Here is a 12,352-nt window from a genome sequence, read left to right as displayed (position 1 = left end):
GGAGAGGGCTGGAGACCTACGAGAGCCAGATAGGCCATGCCGCGGAAGAAGCCTTTCAGTGTGAAGCAGAAGAAGAAACAGCTGCAGGAGAAGCGCGAGAGGAAACGAGGGCTGCAGGATGGGGTACGCTCCAGCTCTAGCAGCCGCAGCGGCAGCCGGGAGCGGAAGGAGAATCAGACTGACACCTCTGATGGGAAATCTATAACCCAGCAGATTCGTCGTCTCAACCAGCAGCCAACCCAGGGCCTTGGCCATAACTATGACCCTAATAGATACCGATTACACTTTGAAAGAGAAAGCCGGGAAGAGGTGCAGCGGAGAAAGAAGGCTGCTCGACAACAAGTGTTGAAACCAGTCAGTGAAAAATCTCTGGAGCTTGACATTGGAGACATCTACCGTCCAGGCTCTAACTTAGACTTTCCCCGTCGCCCGAGTTGGAACTATGAGATGTCCAGGGAGCAATTGATGAGCCAGGAAGAACGGAGCTTCCAGGAGTATCTGGACAAGATCCATGGGTCCTACACCTCTGAGCAGCTCAGCTACTTTGAACACAACCTAGAGACTTGGCGGCAGTTGTGGCGTGTGCTAGAGATGTCTGACATTGTCCTCCTCATCACAGATATACGTCATCCAGTCATCAACTTTCCCCCAGCCTTATATGAGTATGTGACAGGGGAGCTAGGGCTGTCACTGATACTAGTGCTGAACAAAGTAGACCTAGCTCCCCCAGCTCTTGTCATAGCCTGGAAGTATCACTTTCGCCTACACTACCCCCGGGTCCACATTGTTCTTTTCACATCTTTCCCTCGGGACCCCCAAACCCCAAAGGACTTAAAGACTGTCTTGAAGAAGCGCCGGAAGCAAGGAAGGATTTGGACTCGTGCCCAGGGACCAGAACAATTGCTAAGGGCTTGTGAGACCATTACTGCAGGAAAAGTGGACTTAAGTAGCTGGAAAGAAAAGATGGACCGGGATGCAGCTGGAGCAAGTCGGGACACTGGCTTAGGGGAGGAAGAAGACGATGAAGAAGCATCAGCAGTATTGGTGGAACAGCAAACAGATGTTACTCTGGAACCAACTGGCCCTAACCGGGAGCGATATAAGGATGGAGTTGTGACTATTGGCTGTGTGGGTTTTCCTAATGTGGGAAAGTCATCCCTGATCAATGGGCTGGTCGGGCGGAAAGTGGTGAGCGTTTCCAGGACCCCTGGCCATACCCGTTACTTTCAGACATATTTCCTCACACCCACTGTTCGACTTTGTGACTGTCCTGGCCTTATCTTTCCTTCCCTGCTGCCCCGACAACTACAGGTTCTGGCTGGGATCTATCCTATTGCTCAGATACAGGAGCCCTACACATCTGTAGGATACCTAGCCTCCCGAATACCTATCCAGACGCTTCTGCGATTGAGACACCCTGAAGCTCAGGACTCAGGGCATGAGCCCCCTTGGTGTGCTTGGGATATCTGTGAAGCCTGGGCTGAGAAACAAGGTTACAAGACAGCCAAAGCAGCTAGGAACGATGTGTACAGAGCAGCCAACAGCCTCCTTCGACTGGCTGCTGATGGACAGCTCAGCCTTTGTCTTCGGCCACCTGGCTACAGTGACCAGCGAGCCTCCTGGGAGTCCCATCCAGAAACCTTGGAGCTGATGATGATGCAGGGGAGGGTGGGACTGTCGGATGAGGATGAGAAAGAAGAGCTAAGCAGTTCGGGGGAAGAGGAAGGAGAGAAGGACCGAGATGCTGATGAGGAGGGTGAGGGGGATGAAGACACCCCCACTCCTGCCCGATCTTCAAATCTGGCAGGCTCAAACCCCTATGCCCTGCTGGGTGAAGATGAATGCTGAGTCTCCATTCCTTATTCCATCGTAAGAAGACGATGAAGAAGCACCAGCAGTATTGGTGGAACAGCAAACACGTTACTCTGGAACCAACTGGCCCTATCTGGGAGCTACAGAGCATATATATCACACTTTATTATTACTTCAGTATTCATAATAATGATGTGATTTCATTAGTTGTGACACTACTTTTTACCAATACAGATTGGTAGATGATGTCTGAGAGCTGTTGCAGCTAAAAGTCATTACTATGAAGCCTACACAATTATTAGAATCTAAATTTAAACAAAGTTAGTCTTCAAACTTATAGAGTCTATTACCAGCCTCAAATTCAATCTTTTCAATTTAGGAGGAAGACCTGAAAGACTTATATACCGCTGTCATAACCTTCAAATCAGTTACCTTTATGCCACAACAAAGCAACAAAAGAGAACTTTAGTAAAATCTTACTCAAACAATGAAATGGGGTTTGCAATCTCACTGACTCAGGAGTTCTTTACCAATAAAAATACTTATAGTAAGATGTATCCTTATTGCTATAAGAGGCTTAGGGTGAATAAAAATACCTTAGAACTTTTTGAAACAAAGTCAGTCCTCTTTTCCTCTTCTTCAGTCGTCTGTCCCAGATATACATATTGTAGGACAAGCTCCATTGGTGGTCTATTTAAATGTATGTTAAAACCTAGGCAATTGACATTCTTCATCTATTTGATTTTTCCTGTGGAAATTTTGTAGTTGGACTACAAATCTCTTCCAAGACATGCTGTAATATCTTTGGATTTGATGCTGTCCACAAAATGTGATCCATAAACAGAAGCATCTAGAAGACCATATCATTTACTATAAATTTATCCTCAACCTGGCTATAGGCTAGATTGCTTCTGTCACTGTGATAATTATTTTAAATCATACTTCTTCAATTTCCAGTTATCATCAAGAACACTACAATGGTCTTCATCACCTCATTCACAATCTTGGTGTTATCTTCAATTCTAAGAAGTTAAATACTACAATGGTATGGAATCAAAAAGGTCTACATTCAAATGTGACCTCAGATACTAATTAGCTATATGACCCCTGGGCAAGCCATTTAATCTCATTTGCCTCAGTTTTCACAATTGTAAAATGGAAATTATAATAGCACCAAGAGTTGTTCCAAGGAACAAATAAGATAAAAAATTGAAAAAGCTTAGCTGTCTGATACATAGTACACACTTAATGCTTATTTCCTCCCTCCTTTCCCTGTAGTAATTCATTTATGCTAGATTAATTTTTAATATGAAATTATTATAGTCAATGTAAATATCATTTGTTATCTATTCCCATTTTTAATTTTCAATAGAATATTTAAATGATTCAGTATTGTCTTAATTATATTTTTCTCATTATTATTCTTGTTTATTATATATTCTGATTTTAACTCTTATTGATACTCTGACTATGCAGACAAAGGTGACTCATTTGAAGTTTTTTCTTGTTTGTTCCTTTCTATGAAATTCTTATCATTATTTAATTATGTTAGTTCATTTACTGAATTTTAAAATATTATTTTTATCATATACGAGGTATAAAATGTTTTCTGCAACAAAATTGTATTTGCAAATGTTAATAAGACAAGAAGGCCTATGTTATTAATCAAGGGCAGTAAATGTAGATTTTGATGTTGGCACCTGTCCCAATGAATTTGGCACAATATGGGTATTTGCAAAGCGTCAAGTAGTAAGTCCAAAAATGAGCCCAGATTATCATTAGATAATCATGAGAATTTCTATTTCAATTTTCTTGTTTTTATATTGATTATAAAAATTTAAGGGTACAATTATCCATAGATGCATTTTACAAAACCATTTGCGTTTCCTAGGTAGGTGATTTTTACAGAAATAAATAATGAAAGCAAGTATAACTTCAAAAAAATTGTCAGAAATATGTCACTGAGAAATTGTCATTATATGAAGAAATAAAATCTACTCCAGATATTTACAGTGAATTGAAAAAAAAACTATGATTATAAGGTTCACTGAATAAATATCTAAAAGTGATTTCCAATAAATTCCAAATAGAACTGACTTTGAATTAAATAAAATTTCATAAATATTTATTTAAAAATCTATTAGATATGAGGTTCTAGGCTAAATAGTAGAAATACAAAAATAAAAACAAAATAAGACTTGAGAACTTACTAAACAAGTCTATTTCTAAATTTGAAGTGTGTATATACACTATGTCAAACAAAAAGAGTTTGTGTTTCAGAGTTTATTGCATTACCTAATTTGGGGATGTTTCTTATAAAATATATTAGAAAGATCTAATTGATGTTTTGAAATCTGGGAATCCAAAAAATACCACTAGAATGTACTCATCAGGAACATGTCATGTTTTAATTACAATCAAATCAAAAAGCATTTAGTAGGCACCCACAAAGCCTAGAAAGCAAAGCACTAGAAATACAAAAGCAAAAACAGTACCTGCTCTCAAGATGCTCACAATGTAATGGGTAAGACAACATGCAAATAACTATTTACAAACAAGCTATAGACAGCAATCATCTCAAAAGTACTAAAATTAAGAACAATAATGAAAGGCTCTTTACAAAAGGAAGGACCTTTTTAGCTAAAACTTCAGGAAAGCCAGGAGATGGTGATGAGGAGGGATAATTCCAGGCATAGAAGACAACCAGTGAAAATACTTGACAGTTAAGGAAATGTAATGTTATGTACAAGAAACCAAAAGATTAATTGCAATGGATCACTAAAAGTAAATGTAAAGGGGAATAAGGTGTAAAATAAAATTGCAATAGTAGGAATAGATCAGGTTATGAAAGACTTTGAAAGAAAATAAAGGATTGTATCTATGAATCTGGAGGTGATGGGGAGCCACCAGTGTTTATAATATGATAAAGCATATGGTAAAATATGCTTTACCATAATAACAAAAAGAGGTAATACAAACAAATAAAATATACCAGAATGGATACAAAGAAATGACATAGGTCTAAATTATAAGGCAATTCATTAAAAAATAAAATTTTAAATCAAGGTCTTATTTCACATAGATTTATCTATTAGGATAAAACTCAAAGGCAAAAGATTATATATATATATATATATATATATATATATATATATATATATATATATATATATATATATTACTTATAAGTGTATGTTTTCTTAATCCTCATCAGAATTCAGAGTGGAAATCTGAAAAAATTTAGATGAACTGATATAAAATAAAATGAGCAGAGCCAAGCAAATGATACATAATGTCTACAACAATGTAAATTGAAAGAACCATCACAAAATAATTGAAAATCAGTGTCAAAAAAAAAAAAAAAAAAACAAGCTTGACTGAAAGGAGATATACTGAATGAGCACTTCCCCCCATCCCACCCCCACCTCCCATCCCCAGGTGTGGGACTCTCACAGGTGTGGAATGTATATATTCTGGAGTTTTTTTAAGCTATTGATCATTTTTGCTGATTGTTTTCTTTCTTTTTTTCCTTTAAAAAAAATCACTTGCTATATAAGATTACTTTATAAGCTGGTTTTATTAAAATAACAAAATAGATAAGCCATTATCAAAAAAAAATTTAAATTAGCAATGAAATGGAAATAAAAGCAAATATTAGGTGCCATTATGTCTAATTATATGCCAATAAAACTTACAATCTTAATTAAATGGATGAATATTTATGGAAAAATATATAAACTGTGCAGATTAATAGGACAAGAAAAAAAATTAAGTAACTCAATCTTAGAAAAAGAAACTGGACAAGTCAAAAATGACCTAAGGGAAAAAATCTGGCCAGTTCCAATAGACTTGTGATGGAGAAAGTCATCTGCATCCAAAAAAGGACTATGGGGACTGAGTGTGGATCACAACATAGTGTTTGCATTTTTTTTGTTGTTGTTTGCTAAGTTTTCTTTCTCATTTTTTTGTTCCAATTTTTCTTGTGCATCATGATAATTGTGGAAATATGTATAGAAGTATTGCACATGCTTAACATATATTGGATTACTTGTTATCTAGCAGAAAGGATGGGGGAAAAGAAGGAGGAAATTTTGGAACAAGATTTTTGCAAGGTGAATGCTGAAAACTATCTTTGCATATATTTTGAGAATAAAAAGCTATTATTTTAAAAAAATAAAAGAAAAAATCCAAAGACCAGATAGATTTATAAATTAATTTTACCAAACCAACCAAAACCATATGATTTTTAAGTAGGTATAGAAAAATCTTTTCATGAGATATGTCCTTTCCTACTAACAATGCTAAAAACTATAATCTATCTAAAACCAAGAGCATGCATTATCTGTAATGAGCATGTGCTAGAAATTGTTCCAATAAGATTCAGGGTAAAGGGTATCTGTTATCACCATTACTTTTTAATAGAAATGCTAGCCATAACAACATGATAGGAAAAAGAAATTGAGGAAATCAACATCATGTGATAGTTTACTAAGAGAACTCTAGAGACATAACTAAAAACTATTTGAAACAATTAGCAATTTTGGCAAAATTGCAGTATTTAAAGAAAGTCATACAAACCATTAGCATTTCTATATATTACAAAATCTAATAAGAAATAGAAGTGTCATTAAAAATCACTATACAGTACAAGCTATTTTAGAATCTGCAAAAACACATACAAAGAAATTATATGGACACAATTACAAAACATTGCCTACAAATGTATCTATGTAATTGAAGAAATATTAATTCCTTGTGGGTTAGGATAAGCCAATATAATAAAAATTGTACTACCTAAATTAATTTATTTATTCAGTGTTATTTCAATCAAACTACCAAAGTATTATTTTTTAGAGCTAGAAAAATAAAACAAAATTCAACTGGGAAGACAAAAAGTAAAAAATGTCAAAATAATCAATGAAAAAAGATGAGAAGGAAGGAAGATAAACAGCACCAGATTTCAAACAATATTACTAAGCTATAAACTAGTACACTGTTGATAGAGCTCAGAATTAGTCCAATTATTCTGGAAAGCAATTTGGAACTATGTCTAAAAATCTATTAACTGTTAAAACATCTTTAACACAGAGATATACTAACAAAGATAACAAAGAGAGAGGGGGAAAGGGAAAAGTAATTCATAAGTACAGAAATATTTATATACTTTTTTGTGGTGGCAAAGAATTATAAAATGAGAGGATGTCTATCAATTGTGGAATGGCTCCAAGTTATTGTGTAGGAATATGATGGAAAACTATTGTCCTACAAGAAATGATGAAGGGAATGGTTTCAGAAGTTCATTCAGAAGAACTATTCAGATTTTGGGAAGTCTCACATGAACTGATACGAAGCAAAGTAAACATAATCAAAGAACAATTTATTTAATAACAGCAATATTTTCAGATAACTAACTTTAAAAGACTTAGTCATTTTCATCAAAACAATGACCAACCATAATACTGAAAGACTCATGAAGTAACATGTTATCCTCCTCAAGACAGAGACCTTATGGACTCAAGAGTGCCAATTAAAACATATTTTCTTCTTTTTTTTTCTTCTTGGACATAGTAAATGCAACAATCTGTTTTACATGATGATACATATTTATAATGGGTTTTGCTTTTCTTACCTTCTCAATGGGTAGGAGAGAGGGAGAGGGAAAGGAGAGAATTCAAGACTGAAAAAGTAAAATTGAATATTAAAAAAAACTAACAATGATTATCACTCAAAGAGCAATGGAAAAGTATATGGTGAATATGAGCAGGATTCAATATTATATAGACACATATGTGGATTTTTCATGGCCCTCTAAATGATAAATAGATAGATATACATAAATGTACATACATATTCACAAACACATACTATATATGCATATAAATACAAGTGCATATATAGTGTCTGTATCCATATATACATGTATATTGCATTTGGCTAATAATACTCACCACGATTCTCCAGATGTACCTGAAAAGATAAAAATTACTACCGCCTCTAGCTTTTACTTTGTTCCTATAGTATTGATTCTACAATTAATTTTTTAAAGACTTTTATCATTGAAGTTACATTTGCCTAAAAATCATCTTTCCATAGCCTTGAGTTGAGCTCAGGAATTAAGATTTTTCTATGAATTAGTTTAAACTTAGTTTAAAAGTTTAAAAAAAATTATGATCTCTCATACTAGTACTCCCTAGGATACTTCTTGGATATCTGTTTTTGTTAGCCCCACATATTAACTTACTATTTTTAAAAGTTATGTCATCCATGTATACTTATATTGTATTTAATTTATACTTTTACATATTTAACATGTATTGGTCATCTACCCTTGTCTTTCTATAATTATCTCTTCCAAGGAGACAACATGGGTCCCATTTGGGGTTCCATAGGGGGCCCATAAAATAATATTCCTAAATTGTTAGAGAGGGGTATGGTTACCTCAGTTGAATGCCAGTATACCTTTCTTAATACAGCCAATTGTAATATTCCTGATCCAACCTTACAACCTATCACCTTTTCTCCATGCCTATGAAGACCCCTTCTTTGCTGGGTGTCAAACACATATAGATGTATGTGAATATGTGTATCAGACCCTTGTTAAAAATATTAGATGTAAAGATTTTTTCCTAGTCAATTGCTTCCCTACATTAACTTTGCTTATGAGAAATCTTTCTAATTTTATTTAACTGAAATTACTATTTTTTTGTCATCTCTCTCATTTGGTTAAGGATTCACCCCCTAATTACCACTGTGGCAGTTAAATGACATGCTTCTCTTCTCATTTTATAACATGACTTTTAATATCCAGGTACATATTCATCTTAAATATACTGTAATATATATAGTAAATCTAAACCTAAATTCTGCAAAACTGTTGTCTAATTTTCCTATATGTTCTTGTCAATAGAGTTCTTTCCTATGTAATTTACATGTTTGTATTTATAGGATATGTGATATTTGAATTATTGAGTTACTTCTTATGGTTTCTTGCCTAATTTGTTCCACCAATCTCTTTTCCATTTTGCAAAGGAACACAAATGATTTTGATGATTACTGAATTTTAGTGTGGTTTCAGGACTAGAAGTAGAATTTTTTTTTCATTTTTTCCCTTAATATTTTAAAGTTAAAGATAAAAAGCTTATGGGATCAAAAACATGCTTTTAAATTCAATTTTATAAATATATATATATATATATATATATATACATACACTTTACTATACCAACTCTGTCACCACTATTTACAAATACTCATACCACTCACCAGGACTACTGCATCAAGTCTATGATTACAAATTTTATCCCTTCCATTTTCTATCCACTCTAATTCATCCACACAGTTTCGGGGGGGGGGGGGGGTTCCTTTCATAGAGATCTACATGTCATTTTTCTACTCTGAAGACTTCAATAGCTCCCAACTATTTAATGAATAATAACAATCATATCTGACATTTATGTATACATTTTTTGGCATACACTTCTTTGTTACACCTGCTTTAAGTACTTTATTTTCATTTTACAAATTAGGAAACTAAGGCTTAGAAAGATTTAAAAGGATTACATTAATAGTATCAAGTGTAACATTTGAACACAGATCTCTAAATTACGATCTTTTTCTGCTATAACATACTGTCTCATGTTCAGTCTCCTCTATCTCATATTTAAGGCCCATTCCTTGACCTTTCCAACTATATTTCATATCATTCTTTTCTACATGCCTTATTTTCCAAAAAATTGGACAACTCTGTCTCTATAACATGTCCTCTGCTCTTTTGCCTCCATAAGTTTAGTCACAACTTACACCTAGAATTTCCTCTCTTATCCTCTTTACATGTTGAATTGTTATATAAAATACTACTCAAATGAGATAGCCAGGTGGTACAGTGAATAGAGTCCTAGGTCTGGAGACAGAAAAATGTGACTTCAAATCCAGCTTTAGACCAGCTGTGTAAGCCTGGGCAAGTCACTTAACCCCAAGTCACTTCAGTTCCTCACCAATAAAATGGGAACACAATAGAAAAGGAACTGACTCCAGAATTTACCAAGAAAACCCTATGGACAAGTTCATGTGATCACAAAAATTTGGACACAACTGAAGAAAAACAATAATATTATTCAAAATCCAACTTAAAAGCTACCTCCTCCGTGCTTAATTCCTCCTCAAATCAGTGAAAATCTACCTCCCTTAGTCTTGACAAAGTATTTTGTTTCATAATTTCATAAAAAACTAATCACATATTATTTTGTATTATAGTTATCTGTGAAAGTATAAGTTTAGTAGGACACAAGTTCTATGAGGAACTTAAAATTTTGTATATCCCTCAATTCTTTAGAGTATCTACAGAGTGAGTAGGTGTAGAGCAGAACTGATGTAATAAATGTCTGTGGTTGTTGCATTCCAAGATTTACTCTGATGTCAAAATTATTTTAAGGATCAAGTGAAACAAAAAATGAAAAATTAAATTCCTGAATGATTCATCATATTCAAGTCAATACCTTTAACCTCTTAATAAGACTTTTTATTTTAATCTAAAATATTTTTCAATTCATGTTTTGTCTTTTCTCAATTGACCTATCCACTTGGGATAGAACTGCAATTAAATAAAGTAGCCAAAGTTAGGGAACATGACAGAAAGAAAAGGCCAAGCCAGGTAAAAAAAAGTACTTGCAGAACACTCTGATCTTTTAAAGTGCTTCACAAATTTTATCTCATTTGGTCCTCACAATAACCCTATGAAGGAAGCTATTCAGAAAGACAAATTCATTCTTGCACAGCTAAATGTTTGAGACAGGATTTAAACTCATCTTCCTGACTTCTTGACTTTCTATCTTATGACACTTTAGGAAATAGGTAATTCACAAAATGTGTAATCACCTCCTGAATAATTAAGATATAGTTCTAAAATATACTCATCCCTAAAACTAAATTTACCATGAGTTCTAAAAACAGGAAGTTGTTATGTGCTGTAATTTTCAAAATGACATTTTAAAAACTCACAAAAATTGGCTTTATTTCATATAGATAAATCTTTGATTCAGGAAAAACAATATAAGCAACCAAAGTGTGAGGGCCAACCATGGCTGATCACCAATTTGTGAACCAGTCATTTTCTCCATAAATATTTATCCTAAAAAGTTTGGATTGTTATTGTGTGTACTTTATGAGTTTTTCAACGTAATTGTGGAAATAATACTGTCCCTTTCCAAGGTTCCTTGAATGTAGATAGCAGTGATATAGAGGTAGGAATTCAACAACAAAATCTAAAATTAAGGAGACCTGTTAGATTTTTTTCATTTGAAAAAGGACACCTGCATCAATAATATGGTAACCATGCTCATGTAACCAGAGAACAGTGGTTTTCTAATTCTAGACTGAAAGAGCCTAGTATATGTACAGCCATACTTTCAACAAGCATTTTGGGGAATTTATAAATCTACCTTCAGAAAGGAATGTGCAGTATTTGTAGGTCTGGCAAGATTACGACCATTCATTAGACTTTACTAGCACCCATTTTCACAATTCTAGTTGTACTACACATATATTTTTAAACTATCACATTTCTTTATAAAATGCTAAGTGATTACAGATTCTTCATTATCATAAGTTTTCAAGTGATAGACTTTTAAAACAACTATATTTCCATTTTTATTTCTTTTTTTGGTTTTGTCAGCTGATATTTTTGAAATACTCTTTAGCCAATTAAACAACCTAACATTTCTGAACACCTCATTTTTAATATTCTTTATTTATTCTGACCATTTCCTTCTGAAACTTTAACACAGCTACTTTCATAAGTACTCCTTGTGAGTAAAAAAAAAGGCTTCATATTAAAGAATGCTATATTAAGCCATGTTAGAGGAGATATATTAAAAATATTTAACTAGAGTAGGAAGTCAAGCAGTAGCCTATGCTAGAAGAGCAGTTATAAGAGAGGGTCTGTTAAACATCCTGGAAAATATTTTAAAAGTTAATATTCCTTGTCCAAAGTCAAAATTCATAAAGTTACACAGAATTTAACATGTGGACAAATTTATTAGCTATATATATATATATATGTCTTCCAATTTTTCAAGATAGTACTTCAAAAATAAAATCTCTATTTACTCTGATCTCTATAGGGCAAAAAAAATCATTATTAGATAATCACTGATATAAAAAAAAATCTGGATAAACCAGAAGCTAAACTCTGAAATGTTACTGGTTAAAGTGAGCATAGCTGATTCAATGAAGCATTAAAGCTCAGTGGAATGCCTTTATAGAGAAAATGGGAGAAGATCAGCAACTCTGGAAAACAAAACTCACATCTGTGCAACTTGATTAATCAAAGTTACTTTCTCTTTCATTAAAAGAAACTATATGGACATAAATAATTAAGAAAGGTTGCGCCCTTCAAGAGACTGAACTTTTTAAAATCAGGACTTTAGAAGAATGGAAGAACTGTGGATCATCCCATTCTTTGGCTGTTAGTCATTTCTTTCAGTGCTGTTACTATACCTATTTTATTGTTTAGGAAATCAAAGTAAGCAAAAGTCAAGTGACT

General features: G+C 33.6%; 2 protein-coding genes across 6 annotated transcripts in view; one reads left to right on the top strand and one right to left on the bottom strand.

Moving 5' to 3' along the window:
* The window catches only part of LOC100925754, a 205,356-nt gene that overhangs the window by 178,593 nt on the left and 14,411 nt on the right, over window positions 1-12,352 (bottom strand). The window lies entirely within an intron of this gene.
* Window positions 22-2,668, top strand: LOC100924977 (guanine nucleotide-binding protein-like 1). The gene has a single exon (XM_003759487.3). The coding sequence runs from the start codon at window positions 37-39 to the stop codon at window positions 1,846-1,848; it is 1,812 nt and encodes a 603-aa protein (XP_003759535.2). The 5' UTR covers window positions 22-36; the 3' UTR covers window positions 1,849-2,668.

The sequence above is a fragment of the Sarcophilus harrisii genome, chromosome 1, assembly GCF_902635505.1.
Source record: "Sarcophilus harrisii chromosome 1, mSarHar1.11, whole genome shotgun sequence".
Lineage (NCBI taxonomy): Eukaryota > Metazoa > Chordata > Mammalia > Dasyuromorphia > Dasyuridae > Sarcophilus > Sarcophilus harrisii.
The sequence above is the reverse complement of the archived record's forward strand: the minus strand, read 5'-3'. Positions and strand labels throughout refer to the sequence as shown.